At 43.8% G+C, this 16,973-nt stretch overlaps 1 protein-coding gene across 1 annotated transcript in view; it reads right to left on the reverse strand.

Annotated features, from left to right (window-relative positions):
- Nucleotides 1–1,518: 1,518 nt before the first annotated feature.
- LOC144797934 (extracellular calcium-sensing receptor-like) overlaps nt 1,519–16,973 on the reverse strand; it is an 82,582-nt gene continuing 67,127 nt past the window's right edge. The window contains exons 4-6 of the mRNA XM_078668737.1: nt 16,445–16,675; nt 8,197–8,320; nt 1,519–2,432 (exon numbers count right to left, since the gene is read on the reverse strand). Coding sequence (XP_078524863.1) covers nt 1,519–2,432; nt 8,197–8,320; nt 16,445–16,675 — 1,269 coding nt within the window. The remainder of the gene's footprint in view (nt 2,433–8,196; nt 8,321–16,444; nt 16,676–16,973) is intronic.

The following is a 16,973-nucleotide window of genomic DNA, read 5'->3' on the forward strand; positions in this document are numbered from 1 at the left end:
ATACAATTTGTAGAGGTCCCTGTTCTTTGGCCTGGCTACCAATTTTGTATTGTTCTACTATAATAAGGCCCGATTATGATCTCTGCGGGAAAGCATCCCAACCGAATTGGATCCGGAATGCTTTCAGTACGAATCCGAGTGCTGGAGTCCGAACTAGCAAGTACGATGCATCCGTATGCTTACGGACTCAGTTTGCTCAGACTCCAATTGAACTCTATAGGAGCATGTATACTGAACACATACACAGGCTCCCATAGCAAATAGGGGTGGGTGGGTAAAAGTGTACATGCTGTGGCAGGAACCACATGGTGCTTGCCACACCGTACATGCTTGGACCCATGAACACCCCTGTGACATATTCGGAGGGCCCCGGGTGAAGGGGGCATGCTATGGACCCCTGGAGTACAATTCCCACTGCCGTTTCGTCTCACTGAGACGAGTCGATGCGGCTGTCCGAATCATGCATCACACTCATGCGTTCGGAATCTGGCTCCATTGCATGGCACGATTCAGCTATGAATGAGTCTTACAGACAGGATCGGGTTCGAAAAAGATTACGCGATCTTCGCATCGTATGATGTGGACGGAAACAGCAGCTTCCAATCGGATTTGATAGTCACGGATCATGTTAGAAGCCCTTCCTAACGAGATCGTAATTGACCCCTTAGTATTCATGCTTCATGCAAGATTACCTTTGTGGCCACCCCATGCAGGATTACCAGGACAAATCAATTCAGTGCATCAGACAGTATGCTGCAGCATAATGTAAAAGAGGCTTAGTCAATTTTGAATGCCCCCTACATGGGTAATAGGAAACAGCCATGCAATGCCACTGGCTCCGATTTAACAATATTAATAATAAATCTTCCCAGTGCCACATCATCACCTATCACTCAAAAATCAGCTTTATGTATATTCTGGAAATTCTATAAATGTTTCTTTCCATCAGTGTAGGTGTTTCATCTTGAAAACACACTCTCAATTTTAGATCTACATAAGTTAATTCAACCAAGAAAAATTGTCTAATTTAGTAAACTAGGCAGCACTGCACACAGGAGAACCACTTACAGATAGCTGAAGAGCTACCAAAGGCACATGAGCTACTCGTTGGAGACAATTAGTCTAGCTTGTTGCTCTCCAGCCATAGAAAAACTAGTGTTCATTCTAGTAATGAGTTTGTTTGGTAATGGTAGATATGAACCTGGATAAACCTTTATATTAGTGTTGATACCTTTCATTCACATTATGTATCAATGTTTTGCTATGTGTTTTGCATACACATGCAATTCAAACATTTAGATCTGTTTCTTTTTCTTTAAAAGTATATCCACATCTTGTTTGATCACTATTAACCGTCATATAAAACACAGGACAAATAATGTATTTCTGAAGACTTGACAATAATACACCACCACATTGGAATCCATACACAAACAACAATACAATTATTTATTATGAAGAGAGAGATGAGGAATAAATTGCAGAGTATTGAAGAGGAGACATTAAAGACATTTTATTTTAATTGCTTTGTCCTTTTTCTCTGCCCATGAGGTATTCCCTAGTGTTCATTTCTGGCCTTAGTAAGATTATGTAGCATTTTGGGGAAAATATACAGAAAACCAGGGCCGAACTTGAAGACAGGATAGCAAAAATCTCCATGGCTACCATGTACTTGCCCTTAGTGCTGAGGTAGGCTGGAATAAATGAAAGCCATACACTAAGGAAGGCAAGCATGCTGAAGGTGATGAATTTTGCCTCATTAAAGCTGTCTGGGAGCTTCCTGGCTAAGAAGGCCACTATAAAACTAACAGTAGCCAGAAACCCAAGATAGCCCAGCATGATCCAGAAAGCAATAGGTGATCCCTCATTGCATTCAATGATTATTGTTCCAGGATGTGTGAGTATATTATTTTGTGAGAAAGGAGGGGAGAGACTGAGCCAAGAAACACAGATGAAAATTTGAATGAGTGTGCCACAAATGGTGACCACGTATGATAATTGTGGTCCAACCCATTTCCTTAAGTTACTATTGGGTTTAGTAGCATTGAAGGCAATGACGACCATGATGGTCTTAGCCAAGATGCAGGAAACACAAAGAGCAAAAATTATACCAAAGGCAACCTGTCGCAGAAGGCATTTCTCTGGAGTGGGAAATCCAATGAAAGCCAAAGAGCAGAGAAAACACAAAGAAAGTGACAAGAGTAAAAGAAAGCTGAGTGAACGGTTGTTGGCCTTTACAATTGGAGTGTTTCTGTTATGGACAAAGAGACACAACATTGCAGAAGGAATCAGTGAACACAAAATGCAGATGACTGCCAAGATGACTGCAAGAGTGTCTTGATAGGAGAGATACTCTGTGCTCTTTGGAATACATAAATCCTGTTGGGCATTTGGCCACCGATCCCATGGGCACTTTAAGCAATCAGCAGAGTCTGTAAGAAAAACATAAAAGGCATTAGAAAGATATGTGTTCACCTATTTAATTAATTAATGATATGGTGGTCTATTAGCTTTTATAGATTCACATGCCAAATGTACCAATATATTGAACGGTCGCAAACACTCTGTTTACAAGTGGCTTCAAAGAGGAATTTTACAAACTGACCTACAGCTACATAGTTTTTTCATAAAATTCTTTACTGGGTGCATAAATACTAGGTGCAAGTTGCAACCAATTTTTAGCAACCAGTATTTAGAATATCACACCCCTATTTTGAGTGCCTCATATATTATTATGACGTAAGTGATGTACTCATTTATTTAAAGTTCATATCCTTGTTGATTGTGTGCATTAATTTGAGCAAGACTTGTGGCTAATTTTACCTAACTACTTCTGATTCCTTCTATATCTTTCAGATAGTGCTCTGATCTGCATTTTGCGACACGTTACACCAGTGTACTGCTGTCATTTTTGAAGGTCTTGAGCTGTTTTTTCTCTGTCTACCTTTGATAGTCTATGTAGTAATTTAAAGGTAAAGATATGCATGAAGAGGGCATTGAACATGCCAGCAAATAACGGCAAACATAGAACTGTGACAATGTTCAGATAATTTTGATGTGGATCTCCTTAATCCTAGATTCCCTTTTTTCTGGGAATACACACTGTTCTAATATACGAAAACTGTTACTGGCCTCATGTAGATGGAATGGAACAGCCAGTGAAAGTCAGCAGATGTTACATTGTGCATAGTTTCTGTTCCCCTGCCTCAGATAGAGTTGGAAAAGCCGCTGCACTTACAACAGGAGAACCACAGCTAGCTCTACTATCCGAAACCCCAAGCCAGTGTCCCATCCTCCTCATGGTTGCCAGCTTTTCAGAGACAGTAGATCTCCCTAAATTCATGTGTGCCTTCCAATGCAATTTATTTCTGTTCCCATCCACCATGTAAGGCAGGATGGATTTGAACAGGAAACATGTAGAAATATCTTTGACACTTTATGTCAGAACATGTCCATCTTATTTTCAGCTGAAAACCCATTTTTGCTTGTTTTAAGATTAAAAAAAAACAGCAAAGACGCCAAACAGGCCACCATGAGCATTGTCTTTTTACCGAGTGATTTTTGTTATATACTGGTTTAATCATTTTTGGCAAAGTATCAGTGATGGTTTACGTCAAGCCAGTAGAGGGTGGGAAGGGAACTTCACTGCCAGAGAAGATTGACAAACCATCCACCATGCTGTAACACTAGACCTTGTCTGAAAATACTATAAACATACGTATATCATACTGAATTATGCAGTGGTTGATAGACATAAACTATAAAAGCTGAACTTTCTAACTTTTCGGCAAGAGAGGATGCTAGCATTATGCAGTAACAATCCTGCGCATCTGTGATATGTATTTAACATTGTAATATGTTTTTGTTGTGTAATATTAAATATATTTGTATTTTTTGTACATATTTTTATGTTTCTTTATTTACTGTGTTTTTTAAATAATTATATTTTGTTCAAGATATTTCGTTTGATTTTAATGTTGCTCCGACTGCAGAGGGAATAGTACATTTTACCCCTCTGCTATCCAACACTTTCTCTACTGTTATATTTATTGGAGTGGGAATAGTACATTTTACCCCTAAGCAATCCAACACTTTTCCTATGGTTGCTTTGACAAAAGTGGGAATAGAACATTTCACCCCTCTACCAGCCAACACTTTCCCTACTGTTGTATTTACTGGAGTGGGATTAGTAAATTTTACCCAGCTGCACTCCAACACTTTCAGTACTATTGCATATACAGGAGGGAGATTTGTAAACTTTATCCAGTTTTATTATTTTTGCGTCGCGCGAAGTGCGAGTAGTAAATCTTTTCATATATTTAATATAATTGTTTTCGTAGTTTGGTATAGAGTGTAGTGGGAATAGTAAATGTATTACATTTTATAATTTATTTTCTATTTTTATCATTTATAATATTATTTTGTTTTTATTTAAAATTATAATATTTATAATTATTAATGTTTTTAATGTTCCTTACTTTTTTAATTTAATTTATTTTTCTAATCGATAATTGACCTATGACTTAGTGGAACGGTTGTATATGAGATGGTGACAATAGTATGATAGATACACAAATGCCACATTTATGAACAATTATAGGTAACAACTTAGCCAGATGTAGGGTTAATCTCACGCCATTTCTGCAATTGCTCGGGACACGCTATAGATTTCATCAGTCGGCCCCATTGTTCTCTACATTCTCCGAGATCGTGAGTGACATTTATAATTTACAATTTATAAATTACAATTGATAAATTATTGCTGGCTTACTGCGCATTTGCACTATGTATGCTCAATTAAGCATTCTTAAAGACATTACAGACGCCACCGACAGTCTGCCATTTCCATTCAATTCCCTTGTTAGAGATCACAGATCGACAGAGCGCAACGGAGCTTTGTCCTCTATTCACCCCCCCCCCCCCCCCCCCAAAATGTAGACGGAATTTCCGTATAAAACACCACGAGGTGCAAGACAGCAACTGTCATCGCACCGGCAGGAGAGGACATATCACGGAGGCTATCAAAGAATACCGCGCCACAGCCAGGTAGGCAACTTTAACTAAATCAGAGCATGTAACCTTGCTCATTGCAACCCCCACCAATAGTAATGAAGAGACTAACACTAGACTCTTCCTTGCAGCTCAAGCATTGTCTGAAATGATTCACCAGTATTACGGCAAGAATCAGTGTATCCATTCAAACAAGCTTATCTGAGCAGAGAGCGCCCTCGTTTGCATCCTGGTAAGATTTGACAGTGCCTCGTTTTTATTTAATTTTATTCACGAGTCTCACTGCCTTCAGTCTTCCTTGTATTTATTTCCACATTACAGTCCACTGACTCTCCTGCTACACAACGATCATTTGTACTCCGGATCCATTGGACCGGCTCTTTATACATGCGTGCCTGCTTACTTCACCCTCATCTGGGGTAAGTGTTTATTCAAGCCATAATCCTTTATATGTCACTCTCGCTTTATATTGTTATGAGAGTCTCACACCATTATTTCTTTGTCATGATTCCACTGCTCCCAGCTGGGATCCCTGTGAGTTTTTCCTTCACCTATACTACACGGTGCCACCACTCCTGATACTTAGCAGCGCAAGCCCCCTTCAGGTACAGTCATATACGCTTTGAGTGATACTGCCACTCTATATCTTAGAAGGAATTCCACACCGCTGGCCCACCAGCTAACATTTTCCCCTCATTATACCCCATAGCTGTTCCCACATTGACAAGTCCTGAGGAGACCCGACATCCACAATGGGTCGAAACGCCATCGACAGTTAAAAGAGACCGACCGCAAACAATAGTTGCCTATTTTTCCAACTGTTGTGGATTGATTTGATATACTCTACTTGGTCGCCTCTTTCTGATGAATCCAAACAAAAAAATAGAAACCTCCTTTTTTCCATATGTTATTTATTTGTCACTATAGTAGTGTAGGTTCTATGATATATTCACTTGGGACACACCGTCACTTGTAACATAATGTATGTAAATATTTTGTATATCATGTAAAAATGATTTGTTTATGTCTATATAAATTAAGCAAATGCACTACCAAACTGGCTAAGGGTGTAGACAGCTTCTTTCTTTGACATCCAACTTACCACCCCCATTGTGTATAATACTTATTATAAGTGCTATATATTTATCCACAGGAGCCGTTGTTGTTTTCTTAAAGTGAACCACATGTTGGCTTATGAAAAACTCTTGAATCTCATTACCTATTCATTATTTTGACTACAGAGTATTAATCTTCAACTTTTGCGAACTCAAAGTACAGTTTATGTTTATAATTTATTCATACAGGACTGGAGGGTTTTGTCCTGTAGACTGTTCTGAGGTCTGAGTCAAAGCAGTTGGATAGCCTCCGTTTCCCTCCCCTTTTTGTGGCAAACATGGACCTAGTATGTTAGTGCGCACCGATGACCCTTGATAACGTCTGCAACAGGTACCGTCAGAACATTTGTGCACTCACAGTCTTTGTCTACATTATTAGGACAGCAGTGCTGAAAAAGGCTGTTTGTGTCCACAACAGTATTGCTTCCTTTCTCCTTATCCTTCAAGTATGCTGTATTTCAGTGCTTGAAAAACAGGCTCTATTGTTGGGGTCAGTACAAAAGTGCATTTATAGTAAATCATTAATACATACTAATATTTCTTACAGTGTTAGACCTAAATGATCTCTAACATATGACCTATGAGCCTGATCTCAACCTTATGCCCTCTGCTTTTTTTTAACTATTGCTGTACATGATGTTACAATGCTATGCTTACTTTCATGATTAGCCTATCTTTTTATGATAGTGTACCTCTGTTTCATTTATATACTGGATGTGTATGGTAGCTTTATTAGTGATACATGTATAATTGCGTACTGTTTATAAGCCATCAAAGTTAAAGGTACTAGTCCAGGTATTTGCACTTCTATCACACACACACATGGCATTAGAACATGGGAATCTTCTCTCACACACTTTTTCATCATGTGAGTAACTCCACATCTTTTCCATACAAAGCCCAGCGCGATGCATAGGGTGTGTAAACTTGGGCTGTTTGCAGACTTGATGCAGGTGCATAAGACCTATATCATAGTTCTCTTTATGAAAACATTTCAGCTTTGAGGGGCTAGGATATGTAAAAAGCATAAGCAAACAATGGTAAAGGTTATCTTTCATATTATATGAATATTTTTTTCTGTTTATTAATATCAACATAATTGTATTTCTTCTTAAACAAATGTTGTCCAGTGCTGTTGTCCAAAATGTTTTATACCATTGAAACCTATGTCCAGTGTGTGTGTGTGTTCGGTAGCCTTGGGGCTATTCTGAACTCGTGACTAATCTGCTGATTCTTTTGGCAAGACTGATTGTTTGTCCCTAAAACCCTTATTCTGGTCTGGGCTGATGGAGCATTTTGTGGGACTGGAATCCTGGAGACCAAGAAGACTCTACTGGGGAAGGGGGGACACAATCTTGGCATGTAGAACATTTTTGTCAATACCCACAATACCCAAGATGTGGACAAAAAGTTCTTGTCACCACTTTTGGCGAACATTTTTTACCTGTCTTCCCTAACTCAGATATGTCCTAGAGCACAATAAATGTCAAGGGGAGTTAAGCATTTTGTAACCTAGCCTCAGAGCATGTTAGTACATTTGTGAGTTGTTGGAGTAGTAGAACATATTAAGGCACTCCACTAACAAGCTTAACTAGTAGGCCAGTAGTCCTGATTATAGGCATGGACATGAGCTCAACAATGTTTTTTATTCCAAGGAATGCAAGAGCTGCTCTGTGCCCCCTAGCACACTTATAACTATTTGCATTAACACTGTATTAGACATTGGCTATTTGGTAGGACCACAGATTCTAGTGGAGGTACCTTTTTCACAAAAACTTAGAACTCATGCAACAAAATTGTCTTTTTACTACAAATGTAAGTTTAACCTCTTAGTTTAGATGCTTCCCAGAATATGTATTTTCTTTTTCACTGCTTAATTATCTGTGGAGAGAGATAAAGCTGTGTCTCTTTTACTTTCTCTGTACACACTTACCTTTCATTAAATCAAATTTTTCAAAAACTATAAGCATTACTTAGATTTGGAACAGCTGGGGCATGGTTCCCGAATATCTGGTCTCTGTCACTTTTTGGGTCATGAAAGAAGACTACACAAAGCTGTTGATCCACTTACCAGTTTGGTTGGAGATCTCACCCAGAGGGCACTGGACACACAGGAAGCAGCAGAGAGGCTCTCCTTCTATCACAGCTTTCCTAAACCCAGGAGAGCAGCTCTTGGTGCACACCGAGGACGGAATCTGCAATATATGAATAAACACAATCCTCCAAGAGGGTACTAAGTAGAAATATTGTGCAAATGTAAACAATCTATCATGAGTCCTGATAGACTCTGTTTCAGATTCCAAGGTCCTTTGGATACAAAATGCAGGAAGAATTTGGATGGAAAGCTAATGTTTCCCATGCACGATTTACAAAGCTTTCTGGCACACCTCAACGTAGCTGCATGTGGGCATTTGCATTGAACTAATTGAGTGAGAGCATGTGCAAAATCTTTGCTAACTTTTGTCATAGTGGATGTAGTGGGAGCATACATAGAATCATCCATGATACTCAAAGGAATGTGCCTGAATGAGAGCCTATTCTGGGCTTTGTCCTGCAGCAGCTGTTGGAACAGAGCATTAGGGAAGACAGAGTTGCCAATTTTTACAAAGACATTGTCCCTGATGACAATGTCGGTCGGACTTGCGTCTGATGGATATCATTGTTAAACAGACTGCCTGACAAGGACCTGACGGTTCTTCTTCCACAATTAAGATGCGACCGCCTTTATGGTGTTCACAAAGTGTATTGGGCCTCATTTATGAAAAGTGACGCATCGCTGCGTGAAAGCAGCGATGCGTCACTTTTCACTTCGCTCTCCCTGCGACATGATTGATGCGTCATATTTATAATATGACGCATCATGTCGCAAGGAGTTACAGATACGTCAGTATTTCTGACGTATCTGTAGGCGCAAAAGTGACGCATTGCTGGAGTGTGTCACAAAAGTGACGCAACTCCAGCAATGCTTCCTTTCACATGGGGAAAGCCCCATGTGAAAGGGCTTGCGTCAGTCTTACGCCTGCTGTGAGGCAGGCGCAAGATTTTGACGCAACAGCATCCTAAAAGTGACGCAGTGAAATCTCATAGATTTCACTGCGTCACTATTACGAGGCTTTTTGCGTGTGAACGCCCCTTTTGAATACATTATACCTGACGCAGGTAAAATGTAGCGCAGGGGTTTACAAAGTGACGCATCTGCTTAGATGCGTCACTTTGTAAATAGTGCGCAACACGACGCATGTTTTACGCCGCCGATGCGTCACAAAAAGTGACGCATCGGAAGCGCAAAACTCACGCACGGCCTCATAAATGAGGCCCATTGTTTCTATTGAGGCTTCTGTTGCGGGTTGCAGCACCATACTCAGTAAAATATGTACACCTTTCAAACGTCCCTGCATTGAGTGGCAGGGATCATGTGGGGCCTGTCGCACAGTGCAGACATGTTTAGGAGGACACCACAGGTGCAGTTCAGGCTTCATAGCAGAGACTGCGAGGAGATGGGGGCTAACAGCCTGATTCATGTACGGGCCGTTTTGCGTGTCCCTAATAGCGATTAATAGCGACTCGCTATTGAGGAAACGCAAAACGGCATTCATGTACTTTTCGGGGAAAAAATAGCGACTCGCACGCGGGCGCTAAAGCCGTTAGCGACCGACAAAAAACGCAGAAAAATCGCTATTTCCGGCTACCTGCGATTGGGATAGCGACTCGCAATCCCGATCGCACGGGATAGCGACTCGCAATCCCGATCGCACGGGATAGCGACTCGCAATCCCGTGGGATCGGGAATGCGAGTCGCAATCTCGCGGGATCAGGAAAACGGGAAGACGCATTACGAGCACCGTGATGACATCACAACCAGGAAGCAGCCAAATCCCACCCCCAAACAACACAGTGACGCTATCGGTCGAGTGTTGAAGACCGAAAGCTGCCGCTAAACCGCCGTTAGCGACTCACAACCCCGCCGAAATAGCGACCGCCATGTCGGAGGAACCCCAGCCAGGCCCCAGCAAAAGCGCTGCCCGCAAGCGCAAACTGAAATTCTCCGAACAGGAGCTGGAGAACCTCATCGAAGGGGTGGTGGCCAACCACGACCAGCTGTTTGGTGCCAACTCCCGGAGGGTCCCAGAGCAGGAGAAGAGGAGGATCTGGGTTGGGATTGCCTCCAGTGTGAACTCTGTGGGCGTTGCGGACAGGTCTCTGGAGGAGCTCAAAAAGCGGTGGTACGACCTCCGAGGCCGTGCCAAGGAGAGGGTGGCGGAGCGCCTTGGTGAGGCATCAGGCACCGGAGGTGGTGGACCGACTGTCCCACCCAACACCCCCCTGGAGGACCAGGCAGAGGACACGTTGGAGAGGGAGGCGTGTGTAGGTGTGACCCCTCTGGACTCCTCCGCCCCACCCAAGACACCCAAGGTAAGTGGCATGCGACTGCGACCCGGTCCCCTATGACCGCCCCTGACCAAATAGGCTCACTCATTGGCCCTTAGTCATGCCTATGTTGTGCCCTGAAGCATTGTGGGAGACGTAGTATGTCCACAATGTAGTAGTACCACAATGCGGCCAGAAAGGTTCCAAAGTGCGCAAATACACAGCCACCCAGGGAATGACACCCAGCATGCATGTAACATCTGCACGTCTGACAGTCACATGCACCTAATGAGTATCCACTTACCCTCACAGGTGCGGGAGACAGCAGTGACAGTGAGAGGCTGCTGATCGATGAGGAGGCCCAGGAGGAGGAATCCCTACCTGATACACAGCCACCAGCCCCTGCAGCAGCGCCAACACCAGCAGCCAGGCCCCCCACCTTACCTGCTGCAACACCTGCAGGCCCACCGGCTGCCAAGGCCAGGCCCCCGCCTCTGCTGCTTCAACACCTGCAGGCCCACCGTCTGCCAAGGCCAGGCCCCCCGCCTCTGCTGCTGCAACACCTGCAGGCCCACCGTCTGCCAGAGCCAGGCCCCCCGCCTCTGCTGCTTCAACACCTGCAGGCCCACCGTCTGCCAGAGCCAGGCACCCCGCCTCTGCTGCTTCAACACCTGCAGGCCCACCGTCTGCCAGAGCCAGGCACCCCACCAATGTGCCTCCAGTGGCTGCGGCACCTGCAACACCAGCTGCTACAACACCTGCAGCACGTCCTATAAGATCTGGGCCAGCCACATCCGCTACACAGCGGCCCAACAGCAGGCGGGGCAATGGGCATCTCCATGCCTGCATGAGCTTTGAGCGGCGCATGCTCCGCATACACCAGCGGCAGTCCCAGCAGCAAGGAGCAATCCAGCTCCAGCTTCATAAGATAGGCCGCAATGTGGCTGGAGTCGGGGAGAGGATGGACCGCATGACGGCGGCCATGGACCGCATGACGGCGGCTATGGAAGACAACACTGCAGCGCTGGTGAAGCACCGCAGTGTTGCAAGCAGGCGCCACCACCAGTTGCTGAGCCGGCTGTCCACCTATAGCCGCTCCAATTATGTCTCGGCAAATGCCACCACCCTGCTTGCGCGGCGCTCCTTGACCCAGCAGCACCAACTGGTCCAGTGCTGCGAGGATATTACCCGGGTGCTGGAGCATTTGACCACAGCCGTCACCGCACTGCACGCACCTGTGCTACCGGCAATTGTGGGGGGTGATGATGCTAGTGAGGGTGCCTCCAGTGTCAGCAGCCACTCTGCCATGCAGGCCCCCCCACCTAGGCGCAGCACAAGGGCTACGCCTGCTCCAGCTGCCCAGGATGAGGAAGAGCCTCCCAAGCGCCTGCAAATTGTGTGCCGGAGGCGCCAATGACATTGTGTCAGGGACACAGGCGCAGGCTGAACTTAAGCCTGCCATGGACCGTCTCATGCAGTATGCATGAATACTGCATTTTGTAAATAGTTGTTTCCAAGACCCATTATTTTTTTGTGATCATAACAAATACATTTATTTTGGTGCACACATACGCCTTGTGTAATCATTACAGTTTGCATGCAATTGTGATATGTGGGGTGGGGGAAGGGGGTGGGCTAGAAATTGTTAGCTGTGATGTGGTTGCGACGTCTGTGGCCTTCAGCTGGGTTCTCCCCGCGTGCATGGTGCGCATGTGCTGGTGGCCGGTCGTCCCCCTCAGATTCACTGCCTGAGATGTCAACTGGTATCCGGCGCTTGGTTGCAATGTTATGAAGCATTGCACAGACAGCCACAATGCGGCAGCACGCTGCAGGACTGTAATACATGGCCCCACCTGTCTTGTGCAGTATACGGAACCTGCTCTTGAGCAGGCCAAATGTCCTTTCAATACAGTTCCTTGTCCGGATGTGCGCAACATTGTAGCGGCGTTGCTGAGGTGTGGCAGGGTTGAGGTAAGGGGTCAGGAGGTATTCCCGTAGGGCGTAGCCACTGTCACCTGTATGAGAGGAGCAGATGTTGATTGCCTGTGCAGCGCAGTTACTTCATAGCAATGTGACATTGTCGACAAAGTGTACTTACCAAGTAGGTGTCCTTCCCCAAACTCTCCCCTGATCAGTCGTGTGTGGAGTCCGCTGTGCCTGAAGATGAAGGAGTCATGGGTACTCCCTGGGTACTGGGCCACAAAGTCAGTGATGATGGTCTTGGCATTGCAGACCATCTGTATGTTGAGGGAGTGGTACGACTTCCTGTTGCGGTACATATACTCCGTGCCAGCTGGTGGGCAGATGGCGACGTGGGTACAGTCTATGCAGCCAAGGACATGGGGAAAATGGGCAACATTATAAAATTGTAGTTTTGTGAGGTCCAAATCCTGTTGGCTCGTGGGAAATGTGATGTGCCGGTGGAGCTGGGTGAGCATGGCGTCAACAAAAGTGTGGAGGCAGCGTGACATGGTGGGCTGGGATATCCCCCCAGCAGCGGCTACTATGCCCTGGAAACTGCCGGATGCCAGGAGGTGCAGGCTGCACAATACCTGCACATGTGTGGGCACAGAATTGTTTCGCCTTGTTGGGTGCTGCATGATGGGGTCGAGTTCTTGTATCAGCCAGGTGATCATTTCCCCATTCAGCCTGTATTTAGCATAAATCTGTTCTCTGGTTTGCCCCAGCAAGGTGACCCGCTGCCGGTAAATTCTTGCCTGCCTCATGCGTCTCCTCTGTGCTGCTCGCTGTAGCCTTCGCCGCCTCACCACCATGTACATCCCAGGCATTGTGGAACGCCTATTGCTGCTGCTGAATGTCCTTATGTGTGATTGGTCAGGCCTGGACCTGTTGGTGATTGGCTAACAGTTTTTCAAATTTTGGTTAATCATGGCTTTTATGGTTACCACCTGCTTTGAGTTGTCCTTAAATTGCGCCGCGCAAATGTGCGATTTAGCGCTTTTTCGCTAATGTATTTCTTTCATGAATGCCGATTGAGACAATATTGCGTTTCGCTATTCAATTCGCAGATTCCGTGGTTGGTCGCTATTTCATTATCGCTAATGCTCGACTTCCCGGAGTCTGCGACTTTTACAGCGTAATCGCTATTTCGCTCGCTATTATTTTTTAGCGATTTCGCTATTTCGTACTTGAATGCCGATTCCGTGTTTTGCACCCGCAATTGCGTTTTCGCAGCCATTGCGGGCGCTATTTCGCTTCATGAATCAGGCTGTAAGTCCCTTTCCGACAGCCTTTCCAGTTCGGAAACGCAGACATGGACATGCTGTTGTTTGTTTTTTTTTTGTTTTTTTTGCAGAGTTTTATATAGCGCGAACAAGACCCGAACCGAATCAGGTATCAGAGCGCTTTACATATTTTCCAGTTACGTTACATGAGGACACACTTTCATATTTATTTATTTTTAGACACGGGGAGATTAAGTGATTTGCCCAGAATCACAGGAGGTTTTGGCGTCGTTACCGAGACTCGAACCCAGATCCCCAGGTCCGAGGTCGAACGCCCTAGCAGTTAGGCCAACATTACAATTATAATGTTGTAAATCAACATCATAATCCCAACGGCTGAGCCAAGCCTGGCTCCAACCTCAGTATGTAATTATGAGTTGTTACGGTGCTCCGATGGACTTCTTGAGCTCATCGGAAGCGCATCCGGATCCTACCATGGGTTTTCATCCGACCGCCGGTATCATAATACGGTGTTGGGAGGAAACCATTAATGTCACGGGAGACTCCGACAAGCTGTTGGATGACTTTCCACCCGACATCTGAATCTGGCCCTTAGTGTCAAATTTGCTGTACTTTTTTAACGCAGAGCAGAGGCAAAGTCTACTAGTGGGGTATAAAATCTAACATAAATCACGATTTATGTTGAATTGTAGTCCACAGTAACACCTTTCCTTGCATTAATTTGAATTGATGGACATTTCATGGGAGGTGCTAAGTGTTCCAATTCAACCACCCATGGGTTTTGGCACGAGCAATTGTAGACAGAGATGTGCATCAAAAGCCTGTGCCTGCCTGAGGCAGGCATAACAAGGAACAATGTTTTAATTTCTCCTCGTATTTATTTCCCTTTCTACATGCAGAGGGAAATGATTTAAAGCATAGTTAATTTGTACAGAGCCCCTTACCTGCAAAAAAACGAGGCTGACCAAAGTGCAGGCACTCTTTCAGTATATGAAAAAGGTGCCAGCATTGGCGCATGGCTGCTAAAAGTGCATCAGTGCAGGGAGAAAAGGAACTGCACCACTTTTGTCCCTATGGGGCAGTTCTATTCTCTCTCATTCATGCAAATTGGCATAGCAACTTTACTTGCTGCACTGCATTGCGTGAACTCTTAGCAAATCTTCCCCACTTCATGTAATGCACAAACATTACCTTCTGTTTTAACCAACATCATACACTAAGGCCCACAAGACTGCTGCTTATACCTTTACACCTTTAAATGTCCATTCTAAAATATTTAGTACTTGAGATGTGGTGTGGGAACCTAGGGCAAATTTGTCATTGGTTTCAATGAATAACTCATGCATGCTTGGTAATGTATCATGTGCTTTGGGCTATGCTGCAAAATACTTGCTCTGCTCAGCCCCTCCTACAGCGATAGGCCTGGTAAAGTATGGCAACTCTTGTTACTGCATATGTATTGCAATTAAGGCCTGGATTTATACAAAGTGCTGTGCTGTGCTACCTTAAATGGAGAGGGTAACAATGCAATTTATTTACCAACATATAGCACATTCAAGCTCTCTCACTGTGCTGGCACACTATTTGCTACCTAGTGCCAATTTTAGTATATAAAACTTCTGTGCTATTGTTTAATGGACAATCTGCTCACAGCAGTAGCACACTGCATGTCACAGGTGAACGACTAGCCAGATGAGAATCTGATACAATACATCTAAATATTTTGAGAGTAGAAAAACAATTATGGCAGGGTAAAAACACTTTTTCAAAACTTTTGCACACACAAACCTAAACCAGGTGCATTAACACATATATAAATTCTCAAGCAGGTGAATATTTCTGGAACGTTGTGATTGTTGACATTTCCCAGGAATATTCCTGAAGTTTCTGAGGAATTTCAAACGTCTGTAAATCCACCTAAAATGTAGTTATGTAGAATTATTGTTTGTTTTTCAACTATGTCCAAATTAGCAAAATTTGTTCAGTCTTTTTGAGGAAGACAAATACCTGTAATTTTGTTTCCTGATAAATTTAAAAAAGTTATAGGAGCTATCACATGAATAACAATAAGAGGAATTGTTATATGACTGCTACTATTCTACTGCCATAACTACTCCTATTACTAATAATATTACTAATTATATTTATGACTATGAAGAAAATGTGTGTATCCAGATACTAACATTGATTATAACATTTATCTCATGAATAATATAACAATAAAAAATATCAACATTACCACTACCAAATACAACAGCTAGAAAATAAAGTGTTTAACTTAGCTATCATTGATGAAACACTGTACTCAGTGGGCTAGGGAATTAAACTTGGACTTGCCCACTGAAGCACTTGATTCACATCAATGTCCCCAGTCTTATTTCACTGACTTTGGGCCTGAATTAGACTTTAGATGATGGGATACTCAGTCTCAAACATCACTGGGATTTCGTCCACCATATCCAGCAGTAATCAAATTGCCTAGAAGAATATCCCACTGCATGGAAGTTGCCTTCACATTGCCTGCTGCCACTTACAGTTAATTAATTGATGTCATTCTTTTTCTCCACACACCACCTGACAGACCACATCATGGCTTTGGGCCTTATTTAGATTTTACCTAGTGGGACATTTAAACATAAGTTAGAAGGATATTCTGTTTGCTGTATTTTAAGTGCACCATAGCCTTTGACACATGGAATATAACAGAATGGATATCTGTCATATTTTGACTGGATATTCCCTTACCTGAGTGGCCCTTGATGCCCACAGGATAGCACTAGTATTGATGATGAGGGTCTGTCCTTCAGTAGCACTGGAGTCATATCGGCCTACTCTCACATGCCTGAGAGTGCCATCTGCATTTTGTTGAAAATTGATGATGTCATATTGAGCAGGAACCTCACCAAACTGGTTGAAGGACACCTCGGGGCCGCCACCTTTATTCTTAAAGTGAACGTTCTTAATGTAGTGAAGGATCTGAAGAGAATGAAGTACAGGATCTTAGATGATTTTCTTGCAATAGCCAGTCAATTTTCTTCCCCAACCTACTCTTTTTTCACACTTTAGCATGTTGTACATGCATGAATTGGAATAACTAGCTACAGGGCCCAAGCTTTGGCCATCCACTGATGGAATGATGTTTTTGGGTGGCTTGGTGTTTAGTTTTTTGACTGTCACCACAAGGCACATTAAGGTACTGCTAAGATTCTAGTGCAACTCTAGTCACACTTCTATAGACAGATTTCAAAGCTCCACGGCAAGACCCCTCCCTCTA

This window comes from Lissotriton helveticus, chromosome 12, assembly GCF_964261635.1.
Source record: "Lissotriton helveticus chromosome 12, aLisHel1.1, whole genome shotgun sequence".
Lineage (NCBI taxonomy): Eukaryota > Metazoa > Chordata > Amphibia > Caudata > Salamandridae > Lissotriton > Lissotriton helveticus.